Raw genomic sequence first — 27067 nt, 5'->3', positions numbered from 1 at the left:
TTTCAAAATGTTGTATATCAAAGAAAGTTTGCTTCTTATGTGCATAAATTGCAATGATGTACATTTGTGCAGAGCCAAAGCTTTTATCGTGCAGTAGATGTCTGTCGTTGACTTATGGAAAAATGTAGCCAAAATTATTCCTTTATGCTTGGGAACCAAAGTAGTAAAAAATACATATAAATAGCAGGATGTCTTGACGTCAGGACATTATTGTATTTTGTGAATAAGAATTTTCATCTACACTGACTATGATGAATAAATTAAAATTAAATTTCGTAACAAACAAATGTGAGAAAGCATGCAGAGTGAAGCAAAGCTCCTCCTCCTGTCAGTCACTCTCAGTTTCAGTGTGCTATTAAATTGCTCCTCCAGCACCTCCTCTCCTCATCTTCCAAAGCCTGTGATCTGTCAGCAGTAAGCTGACTTTCCAAGTTACAAGGCCATTCTCAGCACACACTGACAACATGCTGGGGACCCTCTGCACTCTCATCACTGCTCTAACATGTAAGGAGGCTGACTTACTGCAGCTTTGACCTCATGTTGGATTCATCAGTCTGTGTGTTTCTCTTGACTCCATGTCATCTTGTTGTTTCCAGGTGTGAGTGCTGTGACAGTGGTGACACAGAAGCCTCCTGTTGTGACGCTGAGGAAAGGAGAGACAGCCACCATGGACTGTAACCTGGGGACTGTGACTGGTTATGAAGCAGTCTGGTATAAACAGATTCCAGGAGGAGTTCCTCAGTATGTGCTGAGGTTTTATCACGGCTGGAGCTCTGTTTACTATGGCTCTGGTTTCTCCTCTCCAAAGTTCACATCTAATCATCAGTCAACATCAGATTATCGTTTGATCATCAACAATGTGGAGGAGGGAGACTCAGCAGTCTATTACTGTGCTACATGGGACAGCTCTGCTAATGAGGCTGTATCACAGTGATTTACACTGTGACAAAAACCTCCTCACTACATACTTCTGCTTTTTGAGTCTCCACTGAACATTGACTGAGTTGAAGCCACCATACACAATGCTGTTTGTTTTCTTTGTTATATATCTATACTTATTGGAGAATGTCAGAAGTTTTGGAAAAACGCTGATAACTGCAGATGAGCAAAGATATCTGTGAAGCACTCAGTTCATGTGTAACAGGTCCATCAACAGGCCCAATATTAATATTAAAACAGCCATACCTGTCTTTAATGGCTCAACAATACATTCAGAGATCCACAATGTGTTTTTCTTTCCTTTTTAAATCCTGTCATCCAGTGTTGTAGTAGAGGATATATGCAGGTATACAGGACACACCCACCTCTTCTGGCATTTTAAAGAAGCCTCCTATCAGCCAGAAAACAAAGGAATATATAGAAGTATACCCTCTTACTCTTCAGTAACCTACCCATCACCCACCTCATCAACTACCATTACACCACTGCTTTTATTAAGTTGGTCCTACAAACTCAACTCAGAGTGAGCCAAGAAGTAACAACATACATGACATAACCCCTCACTCCCTTATTTGCTCCTACATACTGTCCATTTCACCCTTATCCAACCAAGGCCTCCACCTAGCTATTAAAGACACTGCTGCTTTGTGGTATAAACAGATTCCAGGAGGAGTCCCTCAGTTTGACGACATTCAGATTTATATAGCTCTTTCACCAAGTGACCATAGTCCCTTAGACTCACTCTGTCAATGCTTAGAACAAGTCAACAGCTGGATGCAATCAAATATCCTTCAAATAAATAAAGACAGAAAAGAAACCTACAGGTCATGGACATGAAGACATTTTTAGTTAGTTTTTAAAAGTATTAGTCAAAATAATTCAGATATATAGTAAACATGTTTGCTTGCTAAGAGGAATATTGAAAAGTATGAAAACATTGAAATAAAAAGTAAACTTTCACACTCTGATTAGAATCCTCTTTACCTACATAATACACAACTTTGTGACATTTCTTTATAACTGTAACCCTATCTTTCAGGCAGCAAGCCCCAGCGAGGTCTCTGCGTTGTGTTAGGTGAGGTTTCCACTGCTAAAAAAAATATGACAAACGCACCAGCGACAGTTCAGGCAATTTATTTACACAGTTTTAAAACAAGATGATAAAAACATTATTTTAAAAAGGAAGTTAATGTGCAAAAGGTATTTCAAATTTGCCTAAAAGTTCTTAAAAATGTCTATTGACGACAGGGGTCCAATAAATACTTAAGAGAAGGGGGGTACTCAAGGCTCAATGAGACGGGGAAGAAGGGGGGCGGGGGGTATTCCTGCAGCTGAAGGCTCCTCGTAGGAAGAAGGAGATAAATGCCCTCGATCAGAGGTCTCACAACTCGCAGTACACACACATGCCCACAGAGTAGTAGCTTGGTTCACATCCCTTTACTTATCTCAATAGTGCGCGTTGAACCAAGTCTCCTCAACGCCTGGCTCGTCCCGCTGCGGCCCGTCTGCTTCCTCGCCTCAGCTGCTCCTCCCGGCTGGTACCTCCTCGCTAACCCACGAGTGATCTCCGTCGTACGGTCTCCACGTCCAGCTGCAGCCTGTGTCCTGTGGAGTCCACCTCTCACGTCCGTTGCCCTTCGTGTCTGCTCTGGTTTCCTTCTTCCACCTCTTCACCTGCTACTGCTCAGCTTAAAACAAAGCACTCAGTCCAGTTTGCCAATCCCGAGTCGAGGAGTGTGTGTCCCGCTGTCACTACAGCTGTTTTGAATTAGTTCATTACTTGATCAGAGTTCAGTTCGCTCAGTCCCAAAGTCAAACACCATATAATAAAATCGTATAAAACCATATATCAAAACATGCACCACAAAACCAAATAAAAATGCATATAATAAAAACACAATAAAACAGGACATGCAAAAATCAAAATACAAGATCAAGATCAAGTAGTGAATGCCGTAATTATGTCTCACTTTGACACAAACTTCCCTCATTTATTGGCCTTACAAGACACAAAACAAACTGTCCTCAGTTCCCAAGGCACATATTAACACTTGAATTAAACTAAATATCAAATACAGTATAAAATAAACTTCAGCTGCCTCTGTTACAGTTACTGATTAGCCAGATACAACACAACTAGCTCCACATGGTTAGTGCATCAGTATAAACACATTTCAACATAAAAATTACAGGAATTGTCCCATCTTTAACATGACCACTCTTGGGACTGGCATGTTTAATAAAATTATAACAGAGACTTATGTTAATGACTTAAATAAAGTGGTTTCATTAGTAGTGTTTGGAAACCCTCCTTACCTTACGAGACACAAAACAAACTGTGAACTACGGTGGCTGCGGAGGGTCAAAAAGACTCAAAACTACAGTGGCCCAAAAAGGACAGAAACATAAATACCGCCCTCCGCTGGTGAACATAAACTCACTCCCTTACATCTACCCCCTCTTTGTTTGATGGCGTCTCAGACATCAAATATTAACCAAAAAATCACACCTCACATGAACAATAAACAATGACCACCAATATTACAATTTTTTTTTTTTTTTTTTTTGACGAGAGAGAAAAAAAAAACAACAAAAAACCAAGAGGGGTGGGGTGGCAGAAAATGTGTGAGTGAATGTGGGTGAATGTGGGTGCTTGTCACTCTCTGCCTCTGGAGCTCAGCTTCCCTTTGGCTCTCTGCCATATCCTCAGGCCCCAATCAATCTTCTGCTGAGCCGATTCAAGGTCCATGACTCTCAACTGATAGGACAGTCTTTTAGGTGGGCGCCTAACCCTAGAAGGGTTTCTCCAGACATACTCTGGTTCTGATGGTGCGACACTACTCAACTGAGGCGAGTCATTTTCCTCCTGTTCCTCAATGATGGACTCCGTAGGTTCCCCCTCCACCTGTTCTCCTTCACCATCCTGCTCTCTTATTTCCTCAAGCTGGTCCATGTCATGACCCTCCTCTCCATTTCTTCTCTCACAGTTTTCTTCATCTGACTCACTGCCTGAAGCAATGGTCCTCTCATCAGACTCTCCCTTTTCATCTGTCTGCTCGGACCCCATTGGGAAAAACATGCACTGGGTGAGAAGGTTTCGATGAACCACCCTTTCTTTCTCCCCCTCCTCTGACCAAATCACATAGACAGGGACACCAGGCTGTTTCTTAACTACTATATAGGGCTGTGACTCCCACCTGTCCCCCAACTTCTGTCTGCCTTCAACACTGCAAACTTTAACCAAGACTCTGTCCCCAGGCTCAAATGTGTGGTTCTTCACCCTGCGGTCATAGTGTTTCTTCTGTTGCTCCTTCGCATGTCTAGAGCTCTTACTTGCCTGAATATAGGCATATTTCAGGCAGTCTTGAAGACTTTGAACATAATCGTTGTACTCACAGGGGTGGTCACTGGATGTCAGCCCGAACACAAGATCGACTGGAAGTCTGGGATGTCTGCCATACATTAGATAATATGGGCTGTAGCCAGTGGAGTCATGTTGAGTGCAGTTATAAGCATGTGTCATTGTGTCGACATACTCATGCCAGCGAGGCTTCAGATGGGGGTTGTTGGGAATAGAATGATTTTATGCATTTTACTATCAGTTGTGTTTCACTATATAAGTTTTAGATGTGTGAACAATGAGAATACTAAGATGATTTCAGCTGATCTGAATGTGTTTGCTTTGCAGAAGCGGAGAAGTACAGGAGAGGAAGAGACATGAAATCTGAGGAGCACATACCGCAATGCTTAGATAATTAGTTTCATATATGGTAAAAATAATAGAAAGTGATGTACAGATAGTAAGGTACAGCACGTGTAGGGAGTTGTGTTGTTCTCTTGTCTTTCAAAACAGGAACCACGCCCCCACTGTCAGCGGGAAGGAGTCAGATTAACACGAGGCAGGGGCGTGGTGTGGTGAAGGAGGAAGTGGAACTGCCAATGAGAAGAGGACAACGCCTTGCGTGCACAATGACACTCTGTTACGCTCAAATATACTGGGTCAGGGAAAGGACAGGAGGTCAGACTTCGTGAACTGACACACCTTTGTTGTTCGTCAGGGACTTGAAGTTGAGACCCAGAGCTCTGTAATTTTATTCCTTTACTGCTTAATAAACTACATTAACTGAGACCGAATATCTTCTCCTATTGCTTCATTAAAGAACATGCAGGACTGAGCTCACACATAGCACATTGGAGAGTAGGATGAGCCCCCAGTCCATCAGGGTCCAAGGTACCCAGCATGTTCATCAGAGTCCGATTGAACCTCTCAGTGGTTCCGTTTCCCTGGGGATGGTATGGTGTGGTGTGTGTTTTGGTGATGCCAGTGAGTTTGCAAAGGTCTCGTACCACTGTGCTCTCAAAGTTACGCCCTTGATCAGCATGGAGCTTTGCTGGGAATCCAAAACGGCAGAAAAAGTTCCTCCACAGCACCCTGGCCACTGTAGCTGCCTTCTGGTCCTTAGTTGGGTATGTCTGGGCAAAACGGGAGAAATGGTCGGTGACCACCAGCACATTTTCAACCCCACCCACAGACTTTTCCAGCGTCAGGAATTCAATACAAACAAGCTCCATGGGGGCATTGGTGTGTATGCTGACGAGAGGAGCTTTGAGACCTGCTGTGGGTGTCTTCCTGAGACAGCAACGCTCACACTGCTCACACCACACTTTCACGTCCTGAAACATTCTAGGCCAGTAAAAACGTTCTCGAATGAGGGTGAATGTCCATTCAAATCCAAGGTGGCCTGATTCATCATGCAGAGCTGTTTTCACACTTTTCTGTAGCTTCTGGGGCAGCACTAACTGTTCAGTGACTCCATTCTGACCATCCCGGACTCTGTGATATAAGGTTCCATCTTTTACCACCAACCTCCTCCACTCTTTTAAGAGGAGCGAGACTCGCTCTCCACACGTCTCTCTTTCTTTCCTACCAGGTTTGGTGTTCAATGTTTTGTAGTGTAGAACTGGTCCTATGATGACGTCCTCTTTCTGTCCTGCTCTGATTTCCTGTTTGGTTATTGAAGGAAGGCACTCCATTCCGACACCTGTGTACGGGTCAAGTTGATGTCTGGCTATGCAGGTTTGGGTTGTCTCCCCAGCCTGACACCCAGCCTCGTCATCCTGCACCTGGTCTGGTTCCACCAGCACCCCTTTCGTCTGTCTCAACCTTACTCTCTGAGGGCATGACTGAAGTGCTGTACAAACATCCTGATTAGACAATCTGGACAGAGCATCAGCATTGGCGTTGCATCTCCCCTGGCGGTACTGGATGTCAAAATTGAACACGGACAACTGCGAGACCCATCGCTGCCCAGTAGCATCCAGTGTGGCAGTGGTCATAACATATTTAAGGGGGTTGTTATCTGTGAGTACAGAAAACTTGTGCCCACACAGATGGTCAAAAAACTTTTCTGTCACCGCCCACTTAAGTGCCAAAAACTCCAGCTTGTGGGCTGGGTAACGGGTTTCCACTGGGCTCAAACCCCTACTGGCATATGCTATGACCCTGTCAGTCCCACTCTGAACCTGTGCCAGGACAGCGCCAAGACCTTCTCCAGAAGTGTCTGTCTGTAACACAAAGGGCAACTTGTAGTCAGGGTAGCCCAACAACGGGGCTGATGTGAGTTTCTCTTTCAGGGTGCAAAATGCCTCCATGCATTCCTCAGTCCAGAGAAAGGGGGGCTCAGGGGCAGCAGGCATCGTTTTTCCCTTTTTCTTCTTTATGGGGTCGCCAGAGGTGAGACGATACAGGGGTGCAGCAAGCTTAGCATAGCCCTCCACAAACCGCCTGTAGTATCCTGCAAAGCCCAAAAACTGCAGGACCTCCTTGCGGTTAGTGGGCTGTGGCCAGTCTTTCACCTTGCTTATTTTTTCTGGGTCTGTGTGAATGCCCTCTGAGGACACCAGGTGTCCCAAATACTGCACTTCCTTCCTGATGAGGTGGCACTTTGAAGGCTTCAACTTCAGACCATGTTCACGAAGCCTGTCAAATACCAACTGAAGCCCTTCCAGATGCTCCTCAAAGGTCTTTGAGAAGATAATGAGGTCATCGAGGTAGATCAGGAGATGCGAGCAGTTCAAATCTCCGAAGCAACAAGTCATCAACCTCTGGAATGTTGATGGAGCATTTTGCAGGCCAAATGACATCCTGTTGGCTTCATAAAAGCCCATGGGGTGGTGAAAGCTGTTTTATGCTCGTCCTGCTCCGCCACCTCCACCTGCCAGTAGCCAGATGTCAGGTCAAGAGTCGAGAAATATTTAGCCTGGCCAAGAGCCTCCAGTGCATCCTCGAATCTCGGGAGTGGGAATGCATCTCTGGTGCAACAGGAATTTAATTTCCTGTAATCAACACATATTCTTAATGACCCATCCTTCTTTGTCACAACAACAATGGGCGAGGCATAGGGGCTTTTGCTGGGGCGGATGACACCCGATTCCTCCATGTCTTTTAGGAGTTGATGAACATCCTGCCACTGGGAAGGTGGTATTTTATGGTACGGGAGGCGGAAAGGCTTTGGGTCAATCAGGGGAATCTCATGCTGTACAGTTTTTGTGTGTCCAAAATCCATCAAATGTTGTGAGAAAATATCTGCATTCTTCTCGACCAGCTGCTGGAGATGAACTCTTTGCCCCTCTTCTTCAACCGCAGCTTCACTGAGATCCACACAACAAGGCAGGGTGTGGCCTCCAGGATTTAGGCGGACCACTTGGTCGTGGCTTTGACACACTTCAGGCTCTGCACTCACTACATTTTGTTTCTCATTAACTGGCTGCTCACTACCTTTTGGACACTGACTGTCCCCTTTCCACTGTAACACATCCCGAACAAGGAACGCATCTGCAAGGTGAAGATGTGGTTGGATTGAAGATGTGGTTGGATCAGTATTCGTTGTGCAGATACGTTCATTACTCTAACAGGGACACAGCCCTTTTTCACATAAGCAAGAACTCTGCCTACCACAAGGCCCTCCGGTAGCTGGGAACCTGCCGGAGGGCCTTGTGGTAGCTGGGAACCTGCCTGGCTCTCAACAAGAGCAGTGTAAGTCTTTTTTCTCGGACCTCCTTCTACTTTGCACATCACATTCACTTCCTTGCCTGCTGGCACATAAAATTTGCAGCCGGCATAGTGTGCAGGGCCTACGTGACCATCATGACCTCCAAGCTCAGCATCACCCACCTCCATCAGGGCAGTATACCATTCAGGGTGTTTCTCTTTTATTACCATGAGAAACTGCTTCCCATAGGTTGCTTCAAGGTGACATTTGGAAGCACGTATAACATTGGTCCCCACCAGCAATGGAACTGCTGACCGGTACTCGGTCACAGGAACAACAAAAGCAGGCACATTGGTAAATTCCTTATCCAGGACTTTAAAGTTGATGTAAAGCACACCATACTGGGGTATAGCATGACCACCAGCCCCTTCCATTGGGATACTGGACCTCTGCAGCTCCTGTCCACATAGTTCGGGATGTGAGCGCCAGAACACATCAGTGACAGTAGTTACTTGGGAGCCTGAATCAATCAGTGCCCTACAGCTTGTGCCATTTACTTCAACCTGGCCCTTATTTAAGGATCCAACCAGAGGGGTTTCTGGCTCCCTTGAGCCCTTTATTTCCTGCTTTTCCTGTTGGGGACCTTGATGTGTGCCCATGGTTGCCCCAGCCACCACAGGCCTTAGGAGTTTAAAGACTGCCCAGCTGCGACAGCGTTGCCTTCTGGCACAACAGTGGCATGTGGTCCGGAGGTCCCAGTCGGCTCACTGTCAGGCAACACAGTTCTGCAATCCCTTGCTACATGCCCTGGTCTGCCACAACGATAGCACACCACTGTGGCTCCTCCGCTCACATTCTCTGTTCCTGTGTGGGACCTGAAGGGGGATGGGGCTGGAAAAGGGTTAAATCTTGACTCCAGTTGGGCAAGTCTTTTACTCTGCTCTTCCTGATTTATAGCTATGTCTTTCACCAGTGCTGTTAACTCAGAAAGCCCAGAGTTGTGTTTTCCTGCATCAACCCTGTCACTTGGTCCACTTTGTTGCTTACTTCCAGCAACTTGAACCTGGCTGAACGCCTTCTTCTGTTTGTGTTGGGGATTGAATCTCCTTGTTTCTCTGGCAAGGTTTCTAAGCTCAACTTGCAGTTCTCGAAAACCCAGTAGCCTTGGCTTCATGGGTGCAATTTTCACATACACTTCCTCGTCAGTCAGCCCCCTCATGAACTGCCTAACCAATTTAGCATCACAGTCTGGAAAAGGCTGGCCCCCATTCTGAGCCTCTTCCACCTCTCTCAGTGTGGCTTCTAGAGCAATGGCATAGGAACATGCTGACTCCTCTGTGCGTTGGCTCCTCTCATAAAAATCAGCTAGGGGGTCCAGAGATCTCTGCATGTCGCCATACTCTGCTCTCAGCTCATCAAAAGCCCTCTGGGGAATTTGTTGAGGTGGGGGGAGGTTTAAGATCAGCCTCCTAGCCTCACCACTCAGGTGTTGCACAATGGTGGGAAAACTGAGGTTTGGTGGCAGCCCCCCAGCATCAAGAAGATACTGCATGTCTCTGATCCAGTCTTCAATCAGGATTCTGCACTCAGAGCCCCCGCTGAACACTTGAACATTTTTTACCTGGTGTGTCTGGGTGAAACCACTATAGCTGGGTTGGACAGGGGAAAACCCAGTTGGCCCGTCTGGTAACACGTGGGGCAATGTGTGGGATTGTGTGTTGGCCTGCATGTGATAAGCGGGGGGTTGAACAGCTTGTGATCCATAACTGACTGGTTGGATATGGCTCCAGGTGGCTGAGGGGGGAGGCAAGTGGTTGACCTGCATTTGATGGATATGCTGAATGGCTTGTGTATCAGGAAACACAATATTGGAAGGAGTGGGGGAAAAGGCTAGTGAAGGTTGCCCTACTACCTGTGGATGGCGCACTGATGAAGGGGTGTGCATCCCATATGATGGATGAGGGAGAATGGGGTAGCTGACAGGATGTTGGTGACGGTTTGTTGGTGGGATATGTGCTGTTTCCATAGTGCTCTGGATGCCCACTGGGGTGCCACGCATAGTAATCTGTGGGGCATATGTTGAGGACAACGGAACAGGTAGTGAGTTACCCCCGGGCGGCACATAGACTTGTGGTGGGGGAAATTGCCTGGGATCATCAGAAATCATAGGGTTCAATGTCATGGCAGTAGGGGTGGGATGGGTATGAAGAGGGGCTGCAGGGGGACTTAGTGGAGTCTGAGAGGCATTCTCGTAAACCTTAGGAGCATACATGGTTGTGGCCGGGCCTTGAACACTTACATGGTTAGTGGGCATGGAGCCATGGCTGGGAGGTGCAGGGGCATGACTGGTCATAACTGGTGTCTGCACTAGCCCCAGCCCCCTTAGCATTTACCTGGTTAGGCAACGTGGGGGTACAACTGGTCGCTGGAGGGGTGAGCACAGTAGGAGGTACAAAATGACCAGCAGGGGGACGTGTAGGCTCATCACTAGGGGAGGGCATGGTGTTTGATGCGGCATCCCATGGTGATGACCTCTGATGCTGCTGGAGATAATGTTGTGGGGACTCATGGGGGCTCATGCTAATTATTGTTTGGTCTGAGGCATGAATTATCCCGATAGCGTCAGCTCTTGGCTCCAGTGTGTGGTACAGAGTCTGCCTCGCTGGAGGGGGGATACTTGACAAGGGACGGCGTGGAGTGTTTTTATTGGGGCTCTGCATGTTTGACTTTTGCAGTAATGTAGTGATAGAATGTGAGAGGCTGTATCAATTGTGTTATGGGTTGGGAGGACCACAACACATACAAAAACAAAATGAACAAAGAAAGAAACAGCAACAACAACAAAAAAACACCAGCAATACAAGCACCACAGTATGTACACAATTAATTCAACTTTGCATTGGATATAGTTTTCACAAACAAATCAACAAAAAAAACAAACAAGATTTTTCTTTCTTTTTTTTCCAGTGTAAATCTCTAAAAACAGCGATAGCACAGATTTGGCTCACTATTCAAGACCAAAAAAAAAAAAAAACGAAACCTGAATGTTAAGGATATTGCTGATGGAGATGTTCACAATTTACAAATCGTCTGCTCGTCCTCCTTTAAACCACCATCCGGGTCACGGCACCAAAGATGTAACCCTATCTTTCAGGCAGCAAGCCCCAGCGAGGTCTCTGCGTTGTGTTAGGTGAGGTATACTGGGGCGGCAGGGGAGACAGGGAAACAGGACTCAAACTGGTGGTTGAGGCGGAGAAAACTTCCCTCATTTATTGGCCTTACAGGACACAAAACAAACTGTGAACTACGGTGGCTGCAGAGGGTCAAAAAGACTCAAAACTACAGTGGACCAAAAAGGACAGAAACATAAATACCGCCCTCTGCTGGTGAACATAAACTCACTCCCTTACATAACAAACTTATAAACCAATGACAGTATGTTCATCCAGTGGTCTGTAAGATTACTTTAATATTGACACAGAGCAATAAACATAAATGAATCTGATATCACCACTGGAAGTGATAAAACTTGAAGCATCAGATATCTGTTGTTTGATGAGAAATGATTTAAACTGACGCATGCTGTAGTTGTTGAATGAATGAAAACAGAGTTGAGTGTTGAAACTCCTCCTCCTCCACTTCTCCTCTCCTCAGTGTCTTTATAAGCTTCAGTCTCTCTTCTCCTCACACTCCAACCCTGCTCACCTCTCAGCTGGACAGTAAGGGACGTTTACACCACACACTGACAACATGCTGGGGACCCTCTGCACTCTCATCACTGCTCTAACATGTAAGATATTCTTCTCAGTCCTTTTATAGCCCATATTTTCACACACAAACCTTTGACTCATGTATTTTTCTCTGTATGTTGACAGATGTTGATGCAGCCAAAGTGCTGACCCAGACGCCTGCTGTCCACACAGTTTCTACAGGACAACAAGTTGTTCTCAACTGCAACATTCAGAGATATGATAGCCAATATGTCATCTGGTATAAACAGGTTCCTGGTGAAGCTCCTCAGTATGTTCTGAGATTTTACCCTTCTGACAGTGCACCAGATGACTTTGGATCAGGATTCTCCTCAGACAGATTCAACTCTAAATCCTCATCAAACATAGATTACCAGTTCATCATAAAGCGGACAGAGACAGGAGACTCTGCTGTCTATTACTGTGAGACATGGGACAACTCTGCTAAGGAGTACGTATCACAGTGATTCACACTGTGACAAAAACCTCAGTGAGAGACTCACTGCTGATTTTATGAATTCTGACCAAAATCAAACAATTAAAATCAGTAAACATGAAGCAAAACAAGAACAGACATTAAATAAATTCCTCGAAAGAGACATAAGTGTTTGAAACAAGTCCAGCAGTGTTTTGAAATATAATGAGACTGATGAAGTGAAGAGACGTTGACAGTGAAAGTTGGTCTCAACAGGATGTTTCAGTTCCACTCCCCTCATTAGTGAGAGTCAGGAGGTTTTTGTACAGCCATGTGTACAAACTGAATCACTGTGGTATTCGGACAAGGCACCAAGCTGATTGTGACAAGTAAGTACTTTTTAACTCATCATAAAACAGCACAGATTTTATGTTTCTCATTCAAATTAAGAGAAAATGGGCAATTTATAATCTGCTAAATAAAAAAAGAGAAATATTCAACACATTGTTTGGTGAATAATAGATAAGTGGTTCTACATCTGTTTGATATCAGGCTGTGTGTCTGAAGGCAAACGATCACAATTTTTAAGTATTTTCTACAAATATTCAGAAGGTTTTTTGATGGCAAAGGAGTTTTAAACATTTGGGCAACATTTACAAGATTATTTATTTTCATAACTTATGACAAGTTTCAACATTTCAAAACTCTGCATTAATTATTCTGTAAAGAATATTTTATATTATGACATTAATAGTAAAATATTGTTCTTGTGATATTTATTTACTTATCCTCTAACGTTCTGATATATTTTAAACTTCATGTGAATATGATTGTGGCTGTTTGAAGTATTATTTTTCTTAGGTGGTTAGATAGCCACCACAAAGCAAAGTGACTTCTGATATACCTGAAACTGTCACAATGATTTAAATTATTATATTAGAATATTCTACCCATTTGTGACAATTTCCAGCTCAAAAATTATACTGAACTGATAAAAAATATTTCTGAATTTGTGATTGATGGATTGTTGATGTTTTAAAAAGGAACACTGCTCAAATTTCAGGTGATGATTTCTAAATGTGTTTGCAGATTCAAAATGCTTAACTTCTTCAACGTGTTGGTTATATCGTCAACACAAGCAATAAATGAATCTCCTACTGTCATGCTTTGTGTTAATGATTTGACTCCTAGTTATGTGATGAATGTCCTTTGTGTATCTTCAGGCTCCAGCCTCCCTCCTCCTGTCCTGACAGTCTTCCCTCCATCCAGTGCTGAGCTCCAGTCCAACAAAGCCTCTCTGGTCTGTCTGTCCAGTCAGTCTGTGCCTTTTGCAGATGTGAGCTGGTTGCTTGGTGGGAGTCCAGTGAGCAGTGGAATCTCTACCAGCACCGCTGTTCAGCAAGCAGACCAGACCTTCCAAATCAGCAGCTATCTGGCCGTCCAGACGTCAGACTGGAACATGGATAAGGTTTACACATGTAAAGTGTCTTTGGGCTCCCAGACTGCAGAGAAAAACATCAACAAGTCCCACTGTCCCACTGAAGAACAGTAGAGGAGCACAATGAGCATTTAACATCTGCTTCTTTACTCTTTGTGCTGTTTGCTCATTACAAGGTTTACATGTTAGAAAAGATGTGTCTGCATGCTTGTAATAAATGTTGTGACAGTTAGGTGGAGGTGTTGTATCAGCTTTGCAAATGCTGCAGTTTTCAACAATCATTCAATAAAATAAGACAAAAAAAAAACAGTTGAAAAAGTGTTTGTATTTATTTGTACTTGTGAAAACATCATTTAAAAGGATAATGTTCTGCAAATGTTGTCACCTTGACTAGATTGTATTTTTCTCCTGTTGTTCATCTCACTGATAATAATCCTGGACACAAAGACAACAAACAGACTTGTTTCTTTAATATTTATATTCAAAATCATAAAGCAACATTGTTATTAGGTGTTAATTTGCAATAAAAGCACAGCAGAAAGATGAATATGACTTTGCCTTGTTTTAGTTGCTCACAGTGGTTAAGACGTTAGAAAAATCAGATGACATGAGCAAATGAAAGTGAGTTTTCATCCTCCATCAGTGAAGCATCACCTCTCTACTCCTCCCTCTCTTCCTTCCCAGGATGCACCTGCAGGCCTCCTCTCCTTATTTATAGCTCCATGTAAATGAAGAGGTCAAGTGTCAGCTCTCTGTAAAATCAGAGGGAACTGTCTCTGACTGCAAACACACTGAGAGTTTAGTTTTCAAAATGTTGTATATCAAAGAAAGTTTGCTTCTTATGTGTATAAATTACAGTGATGTACATTTGTGCAGAGCCAAAGCTTTTATCGTGCAGCAGATGTCTGTCGTTGATTTATGGAAAAATGTAGCCAAAATTATTCCTTTATGCTTGGGAACCAAAGTAGTAAGAAATACATATAAAAGGCAGGATGTCTTGACGTCAGGACATGATTGTATTTTGTGAATCAGCATTTTCATCTACACTGACTATGATGAATAAATTAAAGACATTTCCCTCCACAGAAGATGAGAGTAAGAAATGTGAGAAAGCATGCAGAGTGAAGCAAAGCTCCTCCTCCTGTCAGTCACTCTCAGTTTCAGTGTGCTATTAAATTGCTCCTCCAGCACCTCCTCTCCTCATCCTCCAAAGCCTGTGATCTGTCAGCAGTAAGCTGACTTTCCAAGTTACAAGGCCATTCTCAGCACACACTGACAACATGCTGGGGACCCTCTGCACTCTCATCACTGCTCTAACATGTAAGGAGGCTGACTTACTGCAGCTTTGACCTCATGTTGGATTCATCAGTCTGTGTGTTTCTCTTGACTCCATGTCATCTTGTTGCTTCCAGGTGTGAGTGGTGTGATGGTGGTGACACAGAAGCCTCCTGTTGTGGCGCTGAGGAATGGAGAGACAGCCACCATGGACTGTAACCTGGGGACTGTTACTGGTTATCCAGCAGTCTGGTTTAAACAGATTCCAGGAGGAGTTCCTCAGTATGTGCTGAGGTTTTATCACAGCTGGAGCTCTGTAGAATATGGCTCTGGTTTCTCCTCTCCAAAGTTCACATCTAATCATCAGTCAACATCAGATTATCGTTTGATCATCAACAATGTGGAGGAGGGAGACTCAGCAGTCTATTACTGTGCTACATGGGACAGCTCTGCTAATGAGGCTGTATCACAGTGATTTACACTGTGACAAAAACCTCCTCACTACATACTTCTGCTTTTTGAATCTCCACTGAACATTGACTGAGTTGAAGCCACCACACAAAGCTCTTTGATATTATTATAATAATCATAATAATAACTTTAATTTATGTAGGGCCTTTCAAGAAACCCAAGGTCACTTTACAATACATAGTAATGCAACAACAACACCAACAGAACAGTACAATACAACACAAGCAGTACAGAAAAGCAACAAAACTATAACAAACAACAGAAGAAAGCAGAGAAACTGTGTGATGGTACACTGGGCAAGAGATGGATTATTGAATTAAAAAGCCATGGTGAACAGATGAGTTTTGAAGATGGATTTGAAAATGTCCAGTTCAGGGGCATTGTGGGTTACAGGGGGGAGAGAGTTCCAGAGGGTGGGGGCAACGACGCAGAAGGCCCCGTCACCAAAAGTTCGGAAGCAGGAGTGAGGGATGGAGAGTAGGCCAGAGTCAGAGGAGCGCAGAGATCTGGACGGAGTGTAGGGGTGGAGGAGGTCCGTTATGTACTGTGGGGCGAGGGCATGGAGGGACTTATATCTTTGTTTGTTATATATCTATACTTATTGGAGAATGTCAGAGGTTTTGGAAAAACGCTGATGACTGCAGATGAGCAAATATATCTGTGAAGTACTAAGTTCATGTGTAACAGGTCCATCAACAGGCCCAATGTTAATATTAAAACAGCCATACCTGTCTTTAATGGCTCAACAATACATTCAGAGATCCACAATGTGTTTTTCTTTCCTTTTTAAATCCTGTCATCCAGTGTTGTAGTAGAGGATATATGCAGGTATACAGGACACACCCACCTCTTCTTCTGGCATTTTAAAGAAGCCTCCTATCAGCCAGAAAAACAAAGGAATATATAGAAGTATACCCTCTTACTCTTCAGTAACCTACCCATCACCCACCTCATCAGCTACCACTACACAGGGGCGGAAATCCCAGGGGGGACAGGGGGGACATGACTCCTCCTTCAGTAAAGCTGTACCCCCCTAGAATTATTTGAGACACAATTAATAATTTTGAACAGTGCAGTCGTATTTATTAAAAGCACAATGTAAGCGGTGCTCATTATAATCACGCAATAATGTACTATTTAAATCTTAAAAGATTTAGTCCCCCCCTCCCATTCCTAGCAGTGGTATATCCCACACTCTTTCCAACAGGCGGGGCTGCTTGGTAGCAGAAGCAGCGTGTGGCTGGAACCGCTGCCCACATCGCGCCTCGCAGGGTAAGATGTTCACTCACACAGACACAGTTTAACTGACACAAGTTACAACACATCCCATTTACTGTTACAACAAGCCCCAGGCCCAGGCTGATAATATAAACTGTCTGCAACATTTCTCCTGCATTATTCAAAAGCCTACTCAAGTACGAGTGCTGCTAAGCTAAAAGCTAATGATTAAGCTCAGAGTTTAGTGATCGTCAGAGAGAACAGGAGAGAAAGAAGAGGAAGAGGACAGGACAAGAGCAGTCAGTGGCGGAGCGGCTCGTAGCTAATGGGTACCTGTCTGTAGGCTCTCCACCTGTCAGTGAGACAAACATGAAAGACGTGCAGACGAGGAGCGTGCATTACGAGCGACTATTATGCATGGTTGTGAGGTGCGCAGTGGCAGATCTCACAGCACACTGTTTATAAACCAGTTTACCAGTTTAATTGCAGGAAATGTTTAGTTTTAGTTTTAGTTTAGTTAGTATACACATTCAATCTGCCTGTTGGAGAGATAGAGAGAAGATTAAAGCGTCAAATTGCGGTAAAAGATGCTGTATAAAAGACAGGCTACAACTTTTTTTCCTTGTCCACCCCTAGAATTATTCCCTAAAATTTTACTGTTTATTGACTCCCCGAACTATGAAATAGGATTTTGCCCCTGCCACTCCACCACTGCTTTTATTAAGTTGGTCCAACAAACTCAACTCAGAGTGAGCCAAGAAGAAACAACATACATGACATAACCCCTCACTCCCTTATTTGCCCCTACATACTGTCCATTTCACCCTTATCCAACCAAGGCCTCCACCTAGCTATTAAAGACACTGATGCTTTGTGGTATAAACAGATTCCAGGAGGAGTCCCTCAGTTTGACAACATTCAGATTTATTCAGCTCTTTCACCAAGTGACCATAGTCCCTTAGACTCACTCTGTCAATGCTTAGAACAAGTCAACAGCTGGATGCAATCATATTTCCTTCAAACAAATAAAGACAGAAAAGAAATCATTGTTTTTGGCAACAAGCAGGAAAGAATGAATGTTACTGCAGTTTCTGATTCCAGAGCTATAAAGACAAAAACCCCAGTCAGGAAAATTGGTGTTTATTTAGACTCAGATCTGAGCTTCAGCAGCATCATCAAGGCAAGAACTGAATCAGCATTTTATCATCTTAAAAAAAGAGCAAGATTTAGAGAAACTCATTCATGTCATAATATCCAGCAGGGTGGACCAGTGTAACAGCGTCCTTTCTGATCTTCCCCAAAAGACAGTCAGACAACTTCAGCCCATTGAAAACTCTGCTGCTAGAATTCCAGCACCAACCAAGAGAACAGAGCACATTACCTCGTTCTTAAATCTCTACAGTGGCTTCAAGTGACTTAATGGATAGATTTTAAAATGCTGCTGTTAGTTTTAAATGACTCAATAATCTCAGAGCATTAATGAATGAAAACAGAGTTGAGTGTTGAAACTCCTCCTCCTCCACTTCTCCTTCTCCTCCAATTTTTGAGTTGGAAACTGTCATAAATTCAGCTTCTGTGTCTCACAACGGGGTAGAATATTCTAATATGATAATTTAAATTTCAAGCAAAGCTCCTCCTCCTGTCAGTCACTCTCAGTTTCAGTGTGCTATTAAATTGCTCCTCCAGCACCTCCTCTCCTCATCCTCCAAAGCCTGTGATCTGTCAGCAGTAAGCTGACTTTCCAAGTTACAAGGCCATTCTCAGCACACACTGACAACATGCTGGGGACCCTCTGCACTCTCATCACTGCTCTAACATGTAAGGAGGCTGACTTACTGCAGCTTTGACCTCATGTTGGATTCATCAGTCTGTGTGTTTCTCTTGACTCCATGTCATCTTGTTGTTTCCAGGTGTGAGTGCTGTGACGGTGGTGACACAGAAGCCTCCTGTTGTGGCGCTGAGGAAAGGAGAGACAGCCACCATGGACTGTAACCTGGGGACTGTGACTGATCATGAAGCAGTCTGGTATAAACAGATTCCAGGAGGAGTTCCTCAGTATGTGCTGAGGTTTTATCACGGCTGGAGCTCTGTTTACTATGGCTCTGGTTTCTCCTCTCCAAAGTTCACATCTAATCATCAGTCAACATCAGATTATCGTTTGATCATCAACAATGTGGAGGAGGGAGACTCAGCAGTCTATTACTGTGCTACATGGGACAGCTCTGCTAATGAGGCTGTATCACAGTGATTTACACTGTGACAAAAACCTCCTCACTACATACTTCTGCTTTTTGAGTCTCCACTGAACACTGACTGAGTTGAAGCCACCATACACAATGCTGTTTGTTATATCTTTGTTTGTTATATATCTATACTTATTGGAGAATGTCAGAAGTTTTGGAAAAACGCTGATGACTGCAGATGACCAAAGATATCTGTGAAGCACTCAGTTCATGTGTAACAGGTCCATCAACAGGCCCAATATTAATATTAAAACAGCCATACCTGTCATTAATGGCTCAACAATACATTCAGAGATCCACAATGTGTTTTTCTTTCCTTTTTAAATCCTGTCATCCAGTGTTGTAGTAGAGGATATATGCAGGTATACAGGACACACCCACCTCTTCTTCTGGCATTTTAAAGAAGCCTCCTATCAGCCAGAAAAACAAAGGAATATGTAGAAGTATACCCTCTTACTCTTCAGTAACCTACCCATCACCCACCTCATCAACTACCACTACACCACTGCTTTTATTAAGTTGGTCCTACAAACTCAACTCAGAGTGAGCCAAGAAGAAACAACATACATGACATAACCCCTCACTCCCTTATTTGCTCCTACATACTGTCCATTTCACCCTTATCCAACCGAGGCCCCCACCTAGCTATTAAAGACACCGCTGCTTTGTGGTATAAACAGATTCCAGGAGGAGTCCCTCAGTTTGACGACATTCAGATTTATATAGCTCTTTCACCAAGTGACCATAGTCCCTTAGACTCACTCTGTCAATGCTTAGAACAAGTCAACAGCTGGATGCAATCATATTTCCTTCAAACAAATAAAGACAGAAAAGAAATCACTGTTTTTGGCAACAAGGAGGAAAGAATGAATGTTACTGCAGTTTCTGATTCCAGAGCTATAAAGACAAAAACCCCAGTCAGGAAACTTGGTGTTTATTTAGACTCAGATCTGAGCTTCAGATCAAGGCAAGAACTGAATCAGCATTTTATCATCTTTAAAAAAGAGCAAGATTTAGAGAAACTCATTCATGCCATAATATCCAGCAGGGTGGACCAATGGAACAGTGTCCTTTCTGATCTTCCCCAAAAGACAGTCAGACAACTTCAGCTCATTGAAAACTCTGCTGCTAGAATTCCAACACCAACCAAGAGAACAGAGCACATTACCTCGTTCTTAAATCTCTACAGTGGCTTCAAGTGACTTAATGGATAGATTTTAAAATGCTCCTGTTAGTTTTTAAATGACTCAATAATCTCAGAGCATTAATGAATGAAAACAGAGCTGAGTGTTGAAACTCCTCCTCCTTCACTTCTCCTTCTCCTCCAATTTATGAGTTGGAAACTGTCATAAATTCAGCTTCTGTGTCTCACAACGGGATAGAATATTCTAATATGATAATTTAAATTTCAAGCAAAGCTCCTCCTCCTGTCAGTCACTCTCAGTTTCAGTGTGCTATTAAATTGCTCCTCCAGCACCTCCTCTCCTCATCCTCCAAAGCCTGTGATCTGTCAGCAGTAAGCTGACTTTCCAAGTTACAAGGCCATTCTCAGCACACACTGACAACATGCTGGGGACCCTCTGCACTCTCATCACTGCTCTAACATGTAAGGAGGCTGACTTACTGCAGCTTTGACCTCATGTTGGATTCATCAGTCTGTGTGTTTCTCTTGACTCCATGTCATCTTGTTGTTTCCAGGTGTGAGTGGTGTGACGGTGGTGACACAGAAGCCTCCTGTTGTGGCGCTGAGGAAAGGAGAGACAGCCACCATGGACTGTAACCTGGGGACTGGTACTAATCAAGCAGTCTGGTATAAACAGATTCCAGGAGGAGTTCCTCAGTATGTGCTGAGGTTTCATCACAGCTGGAGCTCTGTTTATTATGGCTCTGGTTTCTCCTCTCCAAAGTTCACATCTAATCATCAGTCAACAACAGATTATCGTTTGATCATCAACAATGTGGAGGAGGGAGACTCAGCAGTCTATTACTGTGAAACATGGGACAGCTCTGCTAAAGAGAGGGTATCACAGTGATTTACACTGTGACAAAAACCTCCTCACTACATACTTCTGCTTTTTGAGTCTCTGACACATCTGATAAAAGAGACATCAAACAACACTCTGTGTAACAACACATTATAATTTTTTTTTTCTCCAACATTTCAACGATAATATTAGACTAATTCCCACACTGACAAAATGTATTTGTGAAAACATTACAAAATTAATACTACACTACATCCTCATCCATAATATCTGACATCTTGATATATTGGTAATTCAGGCTTTAAATGTGACAGTATATTGCCATATATAATCTTGAAGTTATAGACGGATGCAGACACTGGTTAGAATACATAAAATGAAGTACATATTTTTCGATCAATCCTCTGGTAACCAGGTAGTGATGATTGTTACACTTCAAACTGCAGTAATTGTCAATCCTGTTTCATGAGACAGACCTTAAAGTCATCTGTTACACAGTTCTGAAAAAACAAAGCTGAGTTACGTTCAGCAAAACCAAATGAAAACTTTACACTGATGATTTCCATATCATCTATATTCACAGATTGTTTCCAATAAATGAATCACAGGAGACATTATTAATATGGAGCATGTTCACTTGGTGAGAGGACATTTCAGAAAAGTGTGATGAAACTGAGATCAGAGATAAACAGTTATGTTTCCTCTCCATCCTGCTTATTACTGAACACTGTTCACTGCACATACTGTAATATACAAGTGTAAGGAAACAGAAACCTGGAAAACATTGAAGATATATTTAGTATGTACAAGTCAAACAGAAAAGCACTTTAATATCTAGCTCCTATAAGAGTATTAATACTGATTCAAAGGACATCAGCAGGTCTCCAAAGACAACAGGAAGAACAACAAAAAAAAGTGGAACAAACTGAATTGTCAATAAGACACGAAAACACATAAATCCTGTCATTTATTAACGAATGAAAACAGAGCTGAGTGTTGAAACTCCTCCTCCTCCACTTCTCCTCTCCTCAGTGTCTTTATAAGCTTCAGTCTGTCTTCTCCTCACACTCCAACCCTGCTCACCTCTCAGCTGGACAGTAAGGGACGTTTACACCACACACTGACAACATGCTGGGGACCCTCTGCACTCTCATCACTGCTCTAACATGTAAGATATTCTTCTCAGTCCTTTTATAGCCCATATTTTCACACACAAACCTTTGACTCATGTATTTTTCTCTGTATGTTGACAGATGTTGATGCAGCCAAAGTGCTGACCCAGACGCCTGCTGTCCACACAGTTTCTACAGGACAACAAGTTGTTCTCAACTGCAACATTCAGAGAGATGATAGCAATTATGTCAGCTGGTATAAACAGGTTCCTGGTGAAGCTCCTCAGTACGTTCTGAGATTTTACCCTTCTCACAGTGCACCAGATGACTTTGGATCAGGATTCTCCTCAGACAGATTCAACTCTAAATCCTCATCAAACATAGATTACCAGTTCATCATAAAGCGGACAGAGACAGGAGACTCTGCTGTCTATTACTGTGCAACATGGGACAGCTCTGCTGATGAAGCTGTATCACAGTGATTCACACTGTGACAAAAACCTCAGTGAGAGACTCACTGCAGATTTTATGAATTCTGACCAAAATCATTGAATTTAAATCAATAAACTTGGAACAAAGCAAGAACAGACATGAAATAAATCCCTCTAAAGAGACAAAAGTGTTTGAAACAAGTCCAACAGTGTTTTGAAATATAATGAGACTGATGAAGTGAAGAGACGTTGACAGTGAAAGTTGGTCTCAACAGGATGTTTCAGTTCCACTCCCCTCATTAGTGAGAGTCAGGAGGTTTTTGTACAGCCATGTGTACAAACTGAATCACTGTGGTATTCGGACAAGGCACCAAGCTGATTGTGACAAGTAAGTACTTTTTAACTCATCATAAAACAGCACAGATTTTATGTTTCTCATTCAAATTAAGAGAAAATGGTCAATTCATAATCTGCTAAATAAAAAAATGAAAGAAATATTCAACACATTGTTTGGTGAATAATAGATAAGTGGTTCTACATCTGTTTTAATCAGGCTGTGTGTCTGAAGGCAAACGATCACAATTTTTAAGCATTTTCTACAAATATTCAGAAGGTTTTTTGATGGCAATGGAGTTTTAAACATTTGGGCAACATTTACAAGATTATTTATTTTCATAACTTATGACAAGTTTTAACATTTCAAAACTCTGCATTAATTATTCTGTAAAGAGTATTTTATATTGTGACATTAATAGTAAAATATTGTTCTTGTGATATTTATTTACTTATCCTCTAACGTTCTGATATATTTTAAACTTCATGTGAATATGATTGTGGCTGTTTGAAGTATTATTTTTATTCGGTGGTTAGATAGACACCACAAAGCAAAGTGACTTCTGATATACCTGAAACTGTCACAGTGATTTAAATTATTATATTAGAATTTTAATAACATTATGTAAAGTACAGAGGGTGAATTAACGACAGTTTCCACCTTAACAATTAAAATTAACTAATGAAAAATATTTCTGAATTTGTGATTGATGGATTGTTGATGTTTTAAAAAGGAACACTGCTCATAATTTAGGTGATGATTTCTAAATGTGTCTGCAGATTCAAAATGCTTAACTTCTTCAGCGTGTTGGTTATATCGTCAACACAAGCAATAAATGAATCTCCTGCTGTCATGCTTTGTGTTAATGATTTGACTCCTAGTTATGTGATGAATGTCCTTTGTGTATCTTCAGGCTCCAGCCTCCCTCCTCCTGTCCTGACAGTCTTCCCTCCGTCCAGTGCTGAGCTCCAGTCCAACAAAGCCTCTCTGGTCTGTCTGTCCAGTCAGTCTGTGCCTTTTGCAGATGTGAGCTGGTTGCTTGGTGGGAGTCCAGTGAGCAGTGGGATCTCTACCAGCACTGCTGTTCAGCAAGCAGACCAGACCTTCCAAATCAGCAGCTATCTGGCCGTCCAGACGTCAGACTGGAACATGGATAAGGTTTACACATGTAAAGTGTCTTTGGGCTCCCAGACTGCAGAGAAAAACATCAACAAGTCCCACTGTCCCACTGAAGAACAGTAGAGGAGCACAATGAGCATTTAACATCTGCTTCTTTACTCTTTGTGCTCTTTGCTCATTACAAGGTTTACATGTTAGAAAAGATGTGTCTGCATGCTTGTAATAAATGTTGTGACAGTTAGGTGGAGGTGTTGTATCAGCTTTGCAAATGCTGCAGTTTTCAACAATCATTCAATAAAATAAGACAAAAAAAAAACAGTTGAAAAAGTGTTTGTATTTATTTGTACTTGTGAAAACATCATTTAAAAGGATAATGTTCTGCAAATGTTGTCACCTTGACTAGATTGTATTTTTCTCCTGTTGTTCATGTCACTGATAATAATCCTGGACACAAAGACAACAGACAGACTTGTTTCTTTAATATTTATATTCAAAATCATAAAGCAACATTGTTATTAGGTGTTAATTTGCAATAAAAGCACAGCAGAAAGATGAATATGACTTTGCCTTGTTTTAGTTGCTCACAGTGGTTAAGACGTTAGAAAAATCAGATGACATGAGCAAATGAAAGTGAGTTTTCATCCTCCATCAGTGAAGCATCACCTCTCTACTCCTCCCTCTCTTCCTTCCCAGGATGCACCTGCAGGCATAGCTCCATGTAAATGAAGAGGTGAAGTGTCAACTCTCTGTAAAATCAGAGGGAACTGTCTCTGACTGCAAACACGCTGAGAGTTTAGTTTTCAAAATGTTGTATATCAAAGAAGTCTGTCGTTGATTTATGGAAAAATGTAGCCATAATTATTCCTTTATGCTTGGGAACCAAAGTAGTAAGAAATATGTATAAAAGGCAGGATGTCTTGATGTCAGGACATTATTGTATTTTGTGAATAAGAATTTTCATCTACACTGACTATGATGAAAAAATCAAAGACATTTCGTAACAAACAAATGTGAGAAAGCATGCAGAGTGAAGCAAAGCTCCTCCTCCTGTCAGTCACTCTCAGTTTCAGTGTGCTATTAAATTGCTCCTCCAGCACCTCCTCTCCTCATCCTCCAAAGCCTGTGATCTGTCAGCAGTAAGCTGACTTTCCAAGTTACAAGGCCATTCTCAGCACACACTGACAACATGCTGGGGACCCTCTGCACTCTCATCACTGCTCTAACATGTAAGGAGGCTGACTTACTGCAGCTTTGACCTCATGTTGGATTCATCAGTCTGTGTGTTTCTCTTGACTCCATGTCATCTTGTTGTTTCCAGGTGTGAGTGCTGTGACGGTGGTGACACAGAAGCCTCCTGTTGTGACGCTGAGGAAAGGAGAGACAGCCACCATGGACTGTAACCTGGGGACTGTGACTGGCAGTTCAGCTCGCTGGTATAAACAGATTCCAGGAGGAGTTCCTCAGTATGTGCTGAAGTTTCATCACAGCTGGAGCTCTGTAGAATATGGCTCTGGTTTCTCCTCTCCAAAGTTCACATCTAATCATCAGTCAACATCAGATTATCGTTTGATCATCAACAATGTGGAGGAGGGAGACTCAGCAGTCTATTTCTGCACTACATGGGACAGCTCTGCTACAGAGGAGGTATCACAGTGATTTACACTGTGACAAAAACCTCCTCACACATACTTCTGCTTTCTGAGTCTCTGACACATCTGATAATAGAGCCATCAAACAACACTCTGTCTGACAAAACGTTTCAGTCTTTTTTCTCCAACATTTAAATGATAACATTGGGCTTATTCCCACACTAATCAGTGACAAAATGTATTTGTGAAATGCACAAAAAAAAAAAATGCACACCACCCTCATCCATAATATCTGACATCTTGATATATTGGTAATTCAGGCTTTAAATGTGATTATATATTGCCATATATAATCTTGAAGTTATAGACGGATGCAGACACTGGTTAGAATACACAAAATGAAGTAAATATTTTTTGATCAATCCTCTGGTAACCAGGTAGTGATGATTGTTACACTTCAAACTGCAGTAATTGTCAATCCTGTTTCATGAGACAGACCTTAAAGTCATCTGTTACACAGTTCTGAAAAAACAAAGCTGAGTTACGTTCAGCAAAACCAAAACCAAATGAAAACTTTACACTGACGATTTCCATATCATCTGTATTCACAAATTGTTTCCAATAAATGAATCACAGGAGACATTATTAATATGGAGCATGTTCACTTGGTGAGAGGACATTTCAGAAAAGTGTGATGAAACTGAGATCAGAGATAAACAGTTATGTTTCCTCTCCATCCTGCTTATTACTGAACACTGTTCACTGCACATACTGTAATATACAAGTGTAAGAAAACAGAAATCTGGAAAACATTGAAGATATATTTAGTATGTACAAGTCAAACAGAAAAGCACTTTAATATCTAGCTCCTGTGAGAGTATGGGGTGCCGTTTGTAAAGTGTCTCACACTGAAAATAACATCAACATTTTGTCACATTTAGCTTTAAACAATGTTTAAAAAAGTATTGTGAATTTTTTAACTTCACTTTTTACCACATTTACAGCAATATTTGTTAACTTAGAAATATATTAAATAGGTAAATCTAAATATTAAATGTGGCACCTAAATGTTAAATGTTAAATCTAAATGTTAAATCTAAATCTAAATCTAAATGCTAAATGCTAAATGCTAAATGTTAAATCTAAATGTTAAATGTTAAATCTAAATGCTAAATATAAATCTAAATGTTAAATGTTAAATCTAAATGTTCTGGGTGAAACTAAAGATTTAGCTAATATGCAAATTCACACTGCCGGTCACCGGAAGTACCAAAATAAAAGCTCGAGATGGTCAGACTGTGTTTATAGAATCAAATAACGAATTAAAACCAACTTATTGGGGGAAATGGACACTTGAACATACATTAGCGTGATAATAACTACCTAAAATAACAAGAAACATGTTTGGAGAAATTTTATTTGACGTGTACTTTGAGTTGTTAGTGTCCCTTTGGAGGGACTAACAACCTAAGTTAAGCTAACAACCGTTAGCTCTTAGCACCGTTAGCAGTGTCTGTAATGACTCATTAACTCTAAACGGTCCGTGAAAAAAATATTTTTTTCCAGTGGATGTCTTAGTTTTTCACAGACCGTTTAGAGTTAATGAGTCATTACAGACACTGCTGACGGGGCTAACAGCTAACGGTTAGCCCCGCTAATCTACGATAACCATGCTATTAATTTCAGAACGTGATAGTAATGTTTGTTCAATCATTGTGTTTATAGACTTTACAAACACCAGTTTAGTCTAAATGGTG

At 42.2% G+C, this 27067-nt stretch overlaps 2 protein-coding genes and 1 gene segment (V, D, J or C); all 3 read left to right on the top strand.

The window, feature by feature from the left end:
• The first annotated feature begins 349 nt into the window (after positions 1-349).
• LOC125879510 (immunoglobulin lambda-1 light chain-like) lies at positions 350-24054 on the top strand. Of its 10 annotated transcripts, none has more exons than XM_049561439.1 (5): positions 350-504; positions 597-753; positions 15103-15275; positions 22627-22656; positions 23516-24053. In XM_049561439.1, the coding sequence occupies exons 1-5, from the start codon at positions 465-467 to the stop codon at positions 23842-23844; spliced, it is 729 nt and encodes a 242-aa protein (XP_049417396.1). In that variant the 5' UTR covers positions 350-464; the 3' UTR covers positions 23845-24053. The 10 variants fall into 10 exon arrangements, with proteins under 10 accessions (XP_049417396.1, XP_049417402.1, XP_049417401.1 ...); XM_049561443.1 differs by lacking the exons at positions 350-504; positions 597-753; positions 15103-15275 and adding exons at positions 18162-18315; positions 18408-18564; positions 20593-20765 and having other exon boundaries at positions 23516-24054; XM_049561445.1 differs by lacking the exons at positions 597-753; positions 15103-15275 and adding an exon at positions 18408-18737 and having other exon boundaries at positions 386-504; positions 23516-24054.
• Positions 11598-13859, top strand: LOC125879509 (immunoglobulin lambda-1 light chain-like). Its single transcript, XM_049561438.1, has 4 exons — positions 11598-11721; positions 11807-12139; positions 12455-12484; positions 13319-13859. The coding sequence occupies exons 1-4, from the start codon at positions 11682-11684 to the stop codon at positions 13645-13647; spliced, it is 732 nt and encodes a 243-aa protein (XP_049417395.1). The 5' UTR covers positions 11598-11681; the 3' UTR covers positions 13648-13859.
• A 719-nt stretch (positions 24055-24773) lies between the features above and the next one.
• LOC125879514 (immunoglobulin lambda variable 3-21-like) lies at positions 24774-25456 on the top strand. The segment is given in 2 exon segments: positions 24774-24947; positions 25040-25456. Coding segments are annotated over 2 exon segments (378 nt in total).
• Positions 25457-27067: the final 1611 nt, after the last annotated feature.

This window comes from Epinephelus fuscoguttatus, linkage group LG19, assembly GCF_011397635.1.
Source record: "Epinephelus fuscoguttatus linkage group LG19, E.fuscoguttatus.final_Chr_v1".
NCBI lineage: Eukaryota > Metazoa > Chordata > Actinopteri > Perciformes > Serranidae > Epinephelus > Epinephelus fuscoguttatus.
This window is presented reverse-complemented; position numbering and strand designations above follow the sequence as displayed.

Excerpts from the sequence above, each read along its gene's own strand:
- LOC125879509 (XM_049561438.1), top strand. The coding sequence starts at position 11,682 with ATGCTGGGGACCCTCTGCACTCTCATCACTGCTCTAACAT. Across the intron at positions 11,722-11,806 it reads TCTCATCACTGCTCTAACAT|ATGTTGATGCAGCCAAAGTG; the intron begins GTAAGATATTCT and ends GTATGTTGACAG. Across the intron at positions 12,485-13,318 it reads CACCAAGCTGATTGTGACAA|GCTCCAGCCTCCCTCCTCCT; the intron begins GTAAGTACTTTT and ends GTGTATCTTCAG.
- LOC125879510 (XM_049561445.1), top strand. The coding sequence starts at position 465 with ATGCTGGGGACCCTCTGCACTCTCATCACTGCTCTAACAT. Across the intron at positions 18,738-22,626 it reads CTCTGCTAATGAGGCTGTAT|TCGGACAAGGCACCAAGCTG; the intron begins CACAGTGATTTA and ends TCACTGTGGTAT. Across the intron at positions 22,657-23,515 it reads CACCAAGCTGATTGTGACAA|GCTCCAGCCTCCCTCCTCCT; the intron begins GTAAGTACTTTT and ends GTGTATCTTCAG.